The following is a 15101-nucleotide window of genomic DNA, read 5'->3' on the forward strand; positions in this document are numbered from 1 at the left end:
TCCTCCTCAATAAATAAGCTCAACATGTGAAATATTTAGTTAAATGAGATTGAGTACTGTAGAGTCGGAATTTGAACTTATTCCCTATGCTCTAATATTATATAAAATTATTGTCTGTCCCGAAAGTTAAAATTTATGTTGTCTGTTTGGAATATTGAGAAACACTCTCAATTCATCTCATCTCATATCATCATTACAATTTTTACAAATTTTCACATAAAATACAATAAACAATTCAACATTTTTAAATCTCAAAATAATAATATTATTAAAAAATTATATTCTAACAATATTTTATTCAATTTTTAACTTTAATCTTAACTTATCTCATCTCAAACTCTCTATCCAAACTTAACCTATACAGCTTTAGTACCGATAGGGCTTTCAGCAGTACGTCTAAATTAAGGAAATTATGACTTGCTGTATGTGACAAACGATGTGCCAAAGAAAAATACAAAGCCATATCATGATTTTAAGGGAAATGATATATTAATTCTACGTAGATATAACTTAGAACGTGAAACATGATATATATAATATTTGACATGAAGTTTTGAAATCTGAAACCTAAGTACTATTTTCTCTTTGCAGGAGCTAGCAGCTTTGATGTTGCTTTCACAGATATATACTAGCAAACTTGAGAATCTATCAAACATAAAACCATGCTGTCAGCTGTAAATTGCGCGTGTCTACAAGCCCATCGATCCCAATCACGTGAAACAATGGAATTTTGCCTGATTTGCTTTTAAGATCAAAATTTTGAAAATTTTGAAAACAGTTTATTTTATCATTATAATTTTTTAAAATTTTTACACAAAATAAAATAAAATATTTAACTTTTTCAAATCTCAAAATAAAAATAATATTAAAAAATATGTTCTAACAATATTTTATTCAACTTTTTAATTATAATTTCAACTCATCTCTAAAAACAAAGGAGGTTTGTGTTTTTAACTCATTCACATGATGTCGATCAACATATATATATATATATATATAAAAGAAAAATATTATTTGAATTGATAAAAGTTATCGATAAAAATGATCAATTAAATTTTTTTATTTTTTATTTTTTTATTTAAGAATTAAGGAAGTGACTATTAATAAATTAGTATTTTTTTATTTTTCAAAAATGTTTAAAGATATATAAAAAATAATTGAAAAAAAAAAAGAAAAAAAATACATTTACACTTATCGCTCAAATTTCATCGATTCATCGTTGGTCTCAGTAGCATTGCCCGACCCTGCTACGTGCACAAGAAATCCCACCGATGGTTTATACTGATAGGCGACAGTGCAAATTTTTTTTTCAAATATTTTTAAACCATCTTAAACATTTAAAAAAAATTACAAACTCATTAAACAATACAATCAGTACAAATTTTCTATAGAATTTATCAGTACAAATATCATTTCCCATATATAAATTATGCTGCATGCATGGATCGATAAATCAGACTATATATATATATCGGTACAAATATCATTTCCCATATATATATATACACACACACGGGGGATCTATTTTGGAAAGCATTAGGAATTAAACACGCTTACATGAACTGCTTTTCTGGCTTATTATAAAAACATTCAAAAAGTAGGAAAACGGTGCGGAAAAGGCACATCAAACATGAAAAAATAGGAGTCTAGCTAGTAGCCTTTTATTTTTTTCTTCCGCAGATGCTATCATATCGCATGGCAGAAATGCTAAACCCACAGACCCTTTTTTTTTTTTTTATGCTTAATGATTAAATAAGTATTTTTTAATAATATTATAATTTTTTTTAAATATTTATGATGATTAAAAAAATACATAAAAAATAAAAATAATAAAGTGAAATATACTTTTCGAGATACATTCGGGATAAATTTTCAATAAGTATAGTGTTACTCTATAGCATGGATATCTACAAAGAGCGATGTTACACTGCGCTTGATCATTAGGCTAAATTTATTTATTTATCATTTTAAAATATTTTTTAAAAATATAAAAAAATATCAAGACATTAATAATTACTTTCTTAATTATTAAATAAAGAAAAAATTAAAATACATAAGGCGTCAAAATGAGAGGCATGTTGAGTGGGCAAAATAGCATTTTTCATTTGCAAAATGATTAGAATCATGGGACTTATACATACAAAATATTGATACACACAACATATTTTTACTATACATTTCACAGTAATATTGTTAGATAAGGATATTTTTATAAAATAATGTTATTTTTATAAAATATTTTACAAAATTATCTCTCATTTAACACATTATTATGAAAAATGCTGTGTATAAATCATTTTCTATATATAAAAGAGAAGTGTTACTGATATAAAGAGATTGTATAAAAATAAACTTATAAACTGACGTGATTTTATCTATTGATCCCTTTAAATTTATTTTATAATAAAAATAATTTTATAATCTAATGTATCACATTAAACTACGTTGTCATTTTATAAACTTACTTTTATTTTAGGTAATATTTTTATGAATAAAATATTTTTTGATAGAAAAATTTAGTGTGAATTTGGATAGACAGTTCAGATGAGATGAGATGAAATGAAATATTTTGTTAAAAGTTAAAAAAAATTTATTAAAATATAATTTTGTAGCATTATTTTTATTTTAAAATTTTAAAATATTGAATTATTTATTATATTTTTATATAAAATTTTAAAAAATTATAAAAATAAGATAAGATAAGATATTTTATATATTTAAACCCACAAAAGTGAAGAGAGCTGTTACGGAGTTAAAAACTGAAAACCTCTTTACAGTACATCTATGATCAATATCATTAGGAGTCAGGACCCAACCCTAAGTGCGGCTTCCTGTAATTAATTGGCAGTTGGCCGCTTCCCATGAGGATCAAAAGACCGGAATTATGGCTTGTTAGCTAGCAAATTAGCAATAGACGGCCGCCACCAGGTTTTTACAGCGCCTATTCCATTTTATTTTATCTCATTTAATTATTATATTTTTTTAAAATTTTTATATAAAATATAATAAATAATTTAAATTTTAAATAATAATAATAATATTAAAAATTAATATTATAACAATATTTTATTTAATTTTTAATTTTTATTTTAATTCAACTCATCTCATTCACAATTCAAACTTTGCCTATATATGCAATATTTACCCGGCAGAGTTGGCATATATAGTTACAGAAAAAGAGATCACTTATAATTTCGCGGAATCATGCTTTGAGATGCATGTTAAAATGTCAAAGCAAAAGAAAACATGGAGCTCAATAGATGGCTTATGTCCCGCCCATATATGACTTTGTTGTAAAAAATATGGCCCACACGTACGTGACATAAGAGAAGTTTGTTCCTAAATCAGTCGCTTAATTAGCGTGTGATTTTAGTTAACTTATTTCCAACTCGTAAGGTTTGAAAACTGATTCGATATGGTAAATGCATATTTGTACGGACTTTTGAATTTCTTTCAAAATAAAGTGTACGTGTCCAACCATATCCAATCCTACATCATGGGTAGACGAAAAGTAAAAGTAGCTTCTGCTTGGTCCCTCCATTCATTAATCAGAGGGCTGGCTGGAAAAAAGGGTGGAAAGTCAGGTTTTTTTTGTTCAGTACTATCATTCAATCTAGAAACAAAATTAATACCCGGCCGTGTCCAGATTTTCTACTGATGACAAGGTATGCGAAAAAAATAAAAACTCATTTTACTCATTATTTCTATATAGCATATTTTTATTTTTATTAAACTAAAGGAAATTTTCACTTCAGCATTTATATACCATATATTTGATAAAAAAAAATTAAAAAAATATCTAATATATGATATAAAAATGATGAATAATTTTTTTCAAAAAATAGATAAGAGAAAGAGGCGCGTACGTAATCGGCATGATTTTATGGGCACACGGCTCATCTGCTAAAGCATGCAAGAGGAACAGTTTCTTTGAAATCATAGGCTGCGCCCATATGCGAAGAGTCACATTTCACCAACCAAGTTTTCAAACCTAACGCCATCGTGAGCTCTGACTCCCTTCTTTAGAATATTCAAACGCACGTGTTTAATTATTTTATATAATTATGCATAATTCGATCAGTCTCTGTCCACTCTCTACAACATCAAACCACGATGCATAATTAGGGCTGGATTGTTTGTACACGCCAATCTATCTCGTTTTATATAATAATTATAATTTTTTAAAATATTTATATAAAATATAATAAATAATTTATTTTTTAAGAAATTTTAAAATAAAAATAATGTTAAAAAATAATAGTTTATTTAATTTTTAATTTTTCTCTCATCTGTATAATTAAACGAGCATTAATAAAATCATTTTAATTTAATGATTATAAGCTGAAAATGTGTTATATATATATATAATACTTAATTATGACCACAACACGTACGCCAGTTCGGTCGAAAATAAATGAAAACAAACTTATAAGGCCTTAACTGCTAGTCTACTATGAACTTAATTATAATTATCCTCTCATTTCTTCTTGAATATAGTCTCTCTCTCTCTGTGTACCATTTAGTCAAATAACATTGACTATGAATAGTGTTATTACCAGCTTCGTATTTTCCATATCCGTTGAGTCTCACGATTAAATCTTGAAAGATTAGTTCAAGAAATGGAAGTATTAGGTTTACAATTTCAACGTCCATTGAATCTCAAAATATGGAAAGATTTGTTAGAAATAACTGTAGATCTAAGACAAACTCGAAGTATAGTAGCAGAAATAAACAAAAGAAATTTATGACAATCACACAGAAAGAACACCAAGATTTAAGTGGTTCGACTCAAAGTGGGTCTACGTCCACTGGTGGGGTCGGTATCAGAGATTTCACTATCAACAAAGATGGAGTACAGATGAATACAATAAAACTTCACAAAGAAGTTATCTCTCAAACTCATTTTAAACTTCTCTCTCAAGAAAATACTAAAAACTAGACAAAAAATGATTTCTGAAGTCTTAAACAAAGTGGAGGCGCCGTTTGGTATTTATAGGAAAAGTGAGAATTCACTTATGTGAACATTGGCTCGAGCGAACGTCGAGCGAGTGTCGAGCGAGCGTAGGTTTTGCACACTTTGCTCAAGCCAACATACGAGCAATGCTTGAGCGAAGCTCTCTGTCTGAATTCGCTCGAGCTGAGTGTCGAGCGAATGTCGAGCGAAGCTCTCTGTCTGACTTCGCTCGAGCCGAGTGAACCTCCGCTCAAGCGAACCTACGACACATGCACTGTTCAATCTGAATTCAAGCCACCTCTTAACAAGATTCGCCCAAAAGATCGATATTCAAAATATGGAAAGACAATGTTAGTGTGACTATTAAATGTGTCCAATATATATTAGTATAAACTAGTTTTTTTATTTTTTTAATCATTTTTTAAATATCCTTAACTATTAAGAAAAAATAATAATAAAAATACATGAGTGTGCACATTTGGTGGGCATATTTGATAGTCATATTATGATTATTTTCCATATTATATATAGTGTACGTATATATATAATATGGATGTGTGTGTGGGTGATCGGTAGCTGTATATTCCTCTTTAGAATTGAAAGATCAGTACAATTCCTAGCAAACTGATCTGAATATTAGTCCCACATATACAAGGTTTAACATATATATATATATATATATATATATATATATATATATATATATACACACACACACACACACATGCATGTATTTATAGTTAAGGTTCATAATTCCTTGAAAAAGTACGTACGTAGTTCTTAAACATCGTTAATTTGGATCAAACGGCGGAACCTAAAACAACGACGTACTCTAAAAACCTAATTAGGGGATCTCCAAGAATTCCACGTGTGGAAAAAAGAATATATTTACCTCTCCACTTAATTCCTAGCTAGTAAAAGAGCACAACACAAGACTAGAGACTTTTACTATTACAAATTTCTCAAGTGAGTCCCACCACTGGCTCATGTAGTTGATCAATATATACCTCCAGTACTACAATCTATCCAACCTTTGACCCTTGAGAGACTCCTTTTGCGTTATTCCAATTCTACCGGATTAGGGGAAAAAACGATCGATCGATCATCCAAGTCGGCAAGACATATAGTTGTTATTTTTTCAACCAACTTCAGATATATCGATATTAAAATAAAACTACGTACAGAAATGGGTGGGGAGATTCTAACAATTATCTGATCATTCCAATCAAAACATAGCATGCAAAGAAATAAAATGAAGAAAATGAGCAATGAATTATTCTAGCTCTAGGCCCAAGAGCCTTGACAAAACCAAGGGCGACTTTTGAATAACTGAGAGAGTAGACAGAAGTCATTGCTCTACATGCATGTGATCAATTCATGTCATGGCCTATTAATTTGGTAGAGATATCCACTTTATTGTATTGCAAATCTTTAACCTGAAAAGTTTAACATGATATATAACACGATGTATCAAAATGATTGGAAATGGTGGTGTAGATTAGATTGATCTGAAAAGATCTAAGGTCATAGATTCTACCTGAGCCTCCATGGTATAACAGTATGGGTCATTCTATTGTGTCGTCTAGATCCAAGGTCATAGATTTTGACTCAAGACACGTTATGGGCTAGGTTCTTTCGGGTGAAGTATGTAAAACATGGTCATCTCGTTCTAAGTTTGGAGGGCAGGTCAGGATCGATGTTTTGGAGGAGTATTGTCGAAGGAATTCTTGGTTTGTTGCAAAATTCAAGATGGAAGGTGAGAGAAGGTTACGTGTCATCATTGTGGTATGATAAACTTATGGGTGACGGTTCTTTGCATGAAGCGGTCGAAAGGGTTGAAGAGCCTCACATCTGAATAAAGGAGCTTGTGGTTCATGATAGTTGGGACGTTGAAAGGTTGCAGGAGTTAGTAGGTGATTGGCGAGGGACGTAGTGGCCTCCGTGGGAGGTTTGAAAGAGGTGAAGGATTTTTTGGTCTGGTTGCAGACAAGAATTGTTTTTTTTTTCGACAAAGTTGGCGTGAGATTTTATTCGTGTTAAGATGCCAAAGTTTGAATGGGCGAAGTGGGTTTGGAATAGTTGGCTTTTGAAAAAAATTTCTCTATGCATGTTGAAAGCTGCTTTTAATTGCTTGAGTATGGATGAACAGGTCCATAAATTGGGAATCCCGATGGTTTCTTGTTGCAATTGTTGTTTGGTGGGGCATGAGGAGACTTGGAGCATATTATGAGTAGGGTAATGCTACTCATCATCCTAACTTCTATCATCCTCCCATCATCCTATAATATGTCATTAGATGATTAGAGATTATTTATTATATTCCACTTATAAACCTATCATTTAATGTCACATGATGGGAGGATGGAAGTTAGGATGATGAATAGATTTTTTCTTATGAGTAAGGGTGAGTTTGCAATGGAAGTGTGGAAGAAGGTGTCGGGAGAGGTGGGGATTCTGTTTGTTCCACAGCAGCATTGGCGTGAAAGTGTCCAAACTTGGTTCAATAGAGCTTCTCGGCAAACTCAGCTTGGGGTGATGATGGGTTTGACTCCATCCATTGTAGTATGGAGGTTATGGCACAGGCATTGTGTTTCTCGGATGGAAGATAAAGGTGAAAATCTGGTGGTAGTTTGGGGCTCGATAAAATATTGGGTTATCGAGCCCAAGTCTTGGCTAGTAATATTTCTAAGGTGAGTAAGCTATCGGCTCATGACATGTAGGTGCTGAAAAGATTAGAGGTGCCACTGGTGGAGCAAAGGTGCGCAAAACTGCAAGTGGTGCGGTGGTCCAAGCCAAGTCCAAGAAGAGTGAAATTAAATTTGGATGGAAGTAGTTTAGATAATCTAGGTCTTGGTGGAGGGGGCGGTGCTTTACATGATAATGAAAGAAATTTAGTCTTTGCTCTCTCAAAATTTTTTGGGCATTGTTCTAATAATGAAGCTAAGTTACGGGCAGTGTTGGAGGGTTTATCTTTTTGTAAACAATTGGGACATTTTTTGATTAGTATAGAGTGTGATTCATTGGTGGTGGTGTTATGGATTATGGCTAGAGAGTGCACAATTTTGAGTTATTGGATAATCATTTGATTTCTCCATTAAACATTGTTTTGGAAAAGACAATAAAGTGGCCAATTATCTGGCGAGAAGTGGCTCTTTGTGGGGGGAATAAGTTGTTTATGGACGTTGGTCAGTTTCCACGGGATTTAAGAGGTTTGTATAGATTGGATAAATTGGGTTTGGCCTCTATATGTAGTAGCTAGTGATTGTATAGTTTTTTTGCTTCAGGTTTTTATGTTTTGGGTGAGGTGGGTTTTTTCTTTGTTGAGATGAGATTATTTGTTTTATTGAAGGTTTTCCTCCTCAAAAAATGAGAGTTAATAAAGGTTAGGACGTGTTGTTCTCCTTTTTATTAAAAAAAGAGTCAAAAAATGATAAATTAATATTTTACTATTTTTTGAATTTATATAGTAAAATTATGTATTTGAACTTTTTATATTTAGAATACTCTTTGAAATTAATTGTTGAGGCTTAGTCTTTTTATATACTTTAGTTGCATGAAATATACATAATCGTAATTATAATCTACAATATTTATGCGATTATATATATATGGAGAATGATGATTTTGTTGAAATAAAATCGAATTGTAAATAAGCACATGTCATCAGGTTCATTTTAACAAATATGCTGGAGATCCGTATACTAAAAAAAAAATATGATTACCATTCGATCTTGGCGATGGAGATCAAAATATTGGAAGATCAGCATATTTATATGCAAATTTGTAAAGCAGTACGTACGTAGTAAAATAACCATATATATATATATATATATATATATATGTATGTAATTTTCCAACACGACAATATTTTAGAAAAACATAGTCGTCACATGCATGTTAGATCAAAGCCGAAAAAATAAAGGTTCAACAAACCGCAGAAAAATTCTGAAAACACATGCTCTGACCAAAGAAACGACTCCACTTGCGGACAGACGCAGTCCACCAATTCCTATATAAATGGTCCATTCTGGTGGGGCTGTTTAATAAAAAGATTAGCCCCGAATACATGAATCATGATATGGATCATTTCATATATATATATATATATAAGTGGCCGATCATCTGCATGCACCCTATATCTATGTTACTTTAATTAATATAATTAAAATATTCCCTCAAATTTCAAAGAAAATTTACTCCTGCGGGCCATGCCAAGAAATTTATTAGATCATGAGTCCGGTCAAATATATATATATATATATTATTAAACCGATGCTAATTAATACAATAATTACTTTCCGAACCTTCATCATCGTCAACATGACTCCACAATTTTTCACCCTTCGTTGATACACGAAACTACAATAATCTTTAATTAATAATTTGTTAAAATAAACATTCTTTTGTCCACACTAATCTCACTGATTTACGTGCCGTTTACGACAACAAACATAGAATAAAGATGCTGGCCTGGCGGCTAGCTATAGCCATCACGCCGCCTCGTGACTGTTTCGAAGGGTCCAACTTCAGATATCAAATCCTCACGGCCTTTATAATTACCCACTCAATGGATTCTAATTTCAGTCTCCCTTTTTATAACCAGGGTCCAGAAAACCTCTCTCTCTCTCTCTCTCCGAATTAATGGATAGCTACCAAACATTTTTTTCTTGTTCATCTGCAACACCACCAGCTTCTTCCTTGTCACTGAACATGGCCGATTCTCATGCTCATAACGAGTTCCAAGGTAGCAAGACTAATGGGTTCTTCGGACTGATGTCGGAGATGGATCAACTTCCAGTTTCAAACGCAAATAATGTTCCTCAGAGCAGAAGCTTATTTGTGGGGTCTGAAAGTACTGATGATGACGTGAAGTTAGCAGGGAAGAAAAATGTGGGGAAGAAGGTAAGAAAGCCAAGATATGCCTTTCAAACAAGGAGCCAGGTCGATATACTGGATGATGGGTATAGATGGAGGAAATATGGGCAAAAGGCAGTGAAGAACAACAAATTTCCGAGGTACGTACGCACGTAGTTAAATTCCATTTCATATTGTTATAAAATTAATTTCATACCTAGCTAATATATCTCACAAATCATATATACCATTGTGTGATCAAATCAGGCATGCATAATATTGCATATTTTTGTGTGTTTGTGTGTATATGTATATATATATTAATATCGTTTAATCGCAGGAAAAAAATTCCTGCTTAATTTGCCTCCAGATCTATGTAATTAACCAACACCAATCAGAATCAAAGATTCAAAACCTAGTTGAGACAAACAAATGGTATATTTCATATTTTTTCCAATCGTCATGTGAAAATCTTAAAAAATGAGGGTAGAGAGAGAGAGAGAGAGAGAGAGAGAGTACTCAAACAAAAATATATGAAAAGTTGCAATTACATGATCTTCACGCAGGGAAAACTTGTTAATGTTGGATGTGATAACCATTCATGTATATATGTATAATATATATATATATATATATATATATATATATATATATATGTGTGCGCGCCCGCATGCAGTACTCTCATGGGCGGAGCATGAGACCTAATTGCGGTGAATATATAGTTGTTAGTTAGTATATCTATATTGACATATATATGATCTTCTTTATCGAAGATACAGAGCATAATATATGCATTCCTCCGAAACCTTTATATATCCGAGTATAAATTATAATCAAGTTATATTAATACTAAAAAACGAAACTACTCGATCCGGCCGTTGCCATGCATTATATATATTGATAAGCTGATCAGGGAAGCTGGGTGTGTTTGGATCGATGGAGCATTCGTGAATATAGTTTGGTTCTATTGAGTATTGATAATCATTAATATAGGTTTTTCTCGATCGCCATTATATATATAATTATATTGATAATTAAATTGAGCTTAAAATTGAGAAGAAGATGGAACGTCGATCGTCTGCACCAAAGTAAAATGAAACAAGGAGATCATGATCAAGGTCTTTTAATTTAATATTGATCATTTAGTTCGTAATTAAGTAGCTAGCTAGGTCCTAATCTAAAAAAAATGAAATTAAAATAACAAGAATAATAGAAGAAAAAAGGCTAGTTCCTCTTGGAGTACTATTCAATTCAACAGCTAGCTTTTTATTGATATCGGAACAGTCCTCCTCCATGCACAAGGTTTGATTCACATGATTAATTACAAGTTTCTAGCTGTCAGATCTCTAACACATTAATGTCCCTATAAACAAATTACCCTCGATCATTCTAATTGCTTCATGTGTGCAGTAGTAACTAATTACGGGGACTTGTTCCATTACATGATCATACATATAGTATAATTTCAATAAGGTCAGGGATTTTTTTTTTTTCTTATCAAGGCCAGGCAGCCTGATTATATATATTAAATCCCATGTCGTCCCACATGCATGACCCTGATATCTTCGTCAATTTGCAGTTGGGAAGAAATATACAATCATATTCAAACATGTACTTTATTTGAATCGAAGAACATGATACGATATATATATATATATATGAATGTACGTCGGTGTTATACAACATGTCATATTAATAAAATATAAGAGCTAATTTATAATTAGTTGGGACCAATAATATTTAAATATTTAAATATATTTGAAGCATGGAGCTAGCTAACCCTAGCTTGTTTTAATTGATTGACATTCAAACATATTGCATGCATGAATTAATGGTCAGTAATTTAGATTGAGTTAATAATTACGGCTTGTTAATTCTTTAATTAATTATATTTTCAGAAGCTACTACCGTTGCACATACCAAGGTTGTAACGTCAAAAAGCAGGTTCAGAGACTAACTAAAGATGAAGGGATCGTCGTAACAACTTATGAAGGGATGCATTCACATCCGATTGAGAAGTCTACTGAAAACTTTGAGCACATCTTGAGCCAGATGCAAATTTACGCCTCCTTTTAAGGAGTACGACATCGATCGGAACTTGCAGAGATGACGTCTATCAGTACTACTTGTATATTCTCTGTATTTTTAAACTTTAAATCCCCAGAATAATAATTTTTTATATATAAAAAAAGAAAAAAAAAAAAAAAGTCGCAGCAATACCCATTGGATGATTGGAATTTGGACCCCTTTTGTATTGTGGTGATAAAAAAACATGCATGTACGTAGTTTCGTTTATAAATTAGGAAACTACTTAAATTAATTGGTGTACCTGAAAATGCATTTATTTTTCAATTTGATTCATTTTATGGAGATTACTTTGTGGCCCGGGGGGGGGGGGGGGGGGTGTTGTTGTGAATCATTCAGGGTATAGTCTGGGAGGCTTATATATGGCCCCGACGGCACGACCGCCAGAGATCAGCTAATGCTCCGGTCCTTACATGTTTTATTCAATCGTTTAGGAAAAAAATTACATTAATTGCACGATCGATATTCTAGTCTGTGTTTTAAATTAAAGTACTTATCTCATTATCTGTAATTTAAGTTGATTTGCCATTGGTGCATGGTTTAAAAGTTACACTTTACCCATCTAATAATTAATGTGTATTTATAACATTAACTGTAAATTTTGATCATGATATTTTATGATGTTAATAGATTGATATATAATAATTAAATTGCTATTGTTGTTATTATTATTTTTCTTTACACGAGCAAATTAAGCATTTTCAACTATATATCTGAAATTGAAGAAAATAATTGAAATATAGAAATTAAGATATATAAAGTGCATGTGTATCATCGTTTAGCATTAATTCTTAATACACAATAATGATATTTCTTACGATGAGAATGGCAGGCCAGCTTGATATATATATATATATATTGATCGAATTATGTGTACGAATTCATCCTGTTTCTAATGAATTAGTTAATTACATGCAAACGTGTGAAAACAAAATAGAAGGGAAAATTAATGCATGGTAGCTCATAACATGCAAGAAATAAAATAATTTTTGCGACTAAGTTATTTGCAACAAATGAAATTGTTGCAAATTTATTTTTTCCACAAATGATGTCTTGCTACAAAACAGAAAAAAGAAAAAAAATGATGGTAGTGAAGATTTGATCAGGATAAATTAATGCGTTATATATCAGCATCTAGGTTTTACGTACTAGTCTTTCTCCACCCAAAAAAATAAAATCAGCCTTTATATATATATATATATATATATAGAAAATAGACTTTATTTCATAAAATCGAAGTTACAGATCTGACTGGTCAATACAGAAATAAACTAATATTACAAACCGAACTACTCATTTGTTGGAAGCTTCTCCGGACATAAATTTCTTTGCGGCGGATATTGTCTTAACTTCTAGAGATTCTCTATTGACAAAACTGGTTTGCCAGAGAGTATCACTCTCTGCAAAAAACAGAGATAACATCCCCACCTCCAAAAAAGAAAAGGGTATCCAACCCGGAGAAAGGGACAAACCACCTCCATCCTCCAAATGAGAAGAATGACTAACCATCCCCATCCTCCAAGGGAGGAGGGGGTTTTCTTACTTTGGACAAAAGTTCAATAGCCTATTTCTTTTATTTTCTACACAAACAAAAGACAAAAATTACAGACACTTGAATACACTACAAAAAATGAAAATACACTTTGTAGTGGTGCATGAAGGACATGTGCCACTCTGGGAGAATGCCTGACAGTTGATTTTGAAGATCCTGGAGTTGCTGGCCCTAAACACGCCCTGAGCTGAATGAGGAGTGTAAAATGAGGGTCCAGCTTGTGTGCAAGTGGGAGCTCAACCCCTCCACCTAAAAACTGCGTCATTTTGGCAAGACGCCCTTAGGGCTTTATCACTTTCTTCTTGCACTGCACTCCCTTCTTCTTTCTTTTCTCTCTTTTTTCATTTTTCTTCTTCTTCATTCTTCGACCGTGACCCCCTCCCTTCTTCGTTTTTATTTTTTCTCTTCTTTGCTACTTGTCGTAGCCTTGTTCTGCGTCCGCCGCCCATCTCCTCCATTAAACCAACTCCGCACGAGCACCGGCCAGAGCTTCCCCTCCACCTACCATCGCCATCGTCTCTTTCGCCCAGCCCTTGCCCCGTCGTGTAGCAAACCTGAAACTCATAAAGCTTTCGGCATGGCAATTGCGATGCCGCCGTTCTCCACCATTGGGCTAGCTCCTCGTGTCGTCGTTATTCGAAGCCTTCTCGTGGTGGGATGCGTGTAGGATTTTGGTCCCCAAAAAATCCTAGATCGGCTTTTCTCCTTTATTTGACTTGAAAAAACACACAAAAATAAAAACAAAAAATACATACTTAGAAAGAGACACAAATTGAAAATTTTGGACAGGAGGGAAGGGAGGGGGGGGAGCCGAAGCTCTCACCACTTCTAGCTGGTTTCAGTTTGGGGGAGTTTTTAGAAAGAAGTTGAATGTTCTCTCTTCCTTAAAATCAGCCAAATTCAAACAAGCATTCAACTCAATTAATTAGGTGCTATGGAGGCGATGAAACCATGTTTTGATTTGGGTCTAAACTTGATTGTATTTAAAGGTGATTTAATGTAGGTTGTGACCGAGTTAAACGACTCCAATGTTAATATGAGTAGATATGGACAATTTACGGAAGATGTCAAGGCCTCGTTTAGTTATACAAATGATATGAAATGAGATAAGAAATTTGTGAATAGTAATGAAATTATTTTAGTTAAGATTTTTATGGGATTTTGAAAAAATGGAGATATAAAATTATAAAGTTAAAAGAGGTTTAGAATATAATTTTTGTTTTGGGATTTTAAAAAATTGAATTATTTTTTGTATTTTGCTTGGATGTTTAGGAAATTTGTAATGATTAGGTAATGATTAATTAGATGAAAAAGTTAAAAATTTGAAAATGAAAAATGTTTGTACTTGAATGGTGCTTGAATATTGAGATAAGATAAGATGATATGAGATAGAATAAGATGGTTTTAAAGTTTTGTGAAACCAAACCAAGCCTAAGACTTTGATGAGTTATTTCAATTATGTTAAAGTGTTGCATTCACGAAGAAATGCAAATATGGCAACCCACACATTAGCATATATTGCTCTCACTCAATCATTGAGTTCATCTTTCTTTTTTTTTTTTTTTTTTTTTTCTTTCTTTTTCTTCTTTTTTTAGAAAGTATACTTTATTCATATTTCTCTATAAAAGAGATTGAATACATGAAAGAATTGCCTCC

General features: G+C 32.2%; 1 protein-coding gene across 1 annotated transcript; it reads left to right on the forward strand.

Moving 5' to 3' along the window:
• The first annotated feature begins 9509 nt into the window (after positions 1-9509).
• On the forward strand, positions 9510-12144 carry LOC121254022 (probable WRKY transcription factor 75). The gene is made up of 2 exons (XM_041153985.1): positions 9510-9969; positions 11707-12144. Exons 1-2 carry the CDS (start codon positions 9596-9598, stop codon positions 11882-11884), a joined length of 552 nt encoding a protein of 183 aa, XP_041009919.1. The 5' UTR covers positions 9510-9595; the 3' UTR covers positions 11885-12144.
• The last annotated feature ends 2957 nt before the right edge of the window (positions 12145-15101 follow it).

Source organism: Juglans microcarpa x Juglans regia, chromosome 3D (genome assembly GCF_004785595.1).
Source record: "Juglans microcarpa x Juglans regia isolate MS1-56 chromosome 3D, Jm3101_v1.0, whole genome shotgun sequence".
Lineage (NCBI taxonomy): Eukaryota > Viridiplantae > Streptophyta > Magnoliopsida > Fagales > Juglandaceae > Juglans > Juglans microcarpa x Juglans regia.

Excerpts from the sequence above, each read along its gene's own strand:
- LOC121254022 (XM_041153985.1), top strand. The coding sequence starts at position 9,596 with ATGGATAGCTACCAAACATTTTTTTCTTGTTCATCTGCAACACCACCA. Across the intron at positions 9,970-11,706 it reads AAGAACAACAAATTTCCGAG|AAGCTACTACCGTTGCACAT; the intron begins GTACGTACGCAC and ends TTATATTTTCAG.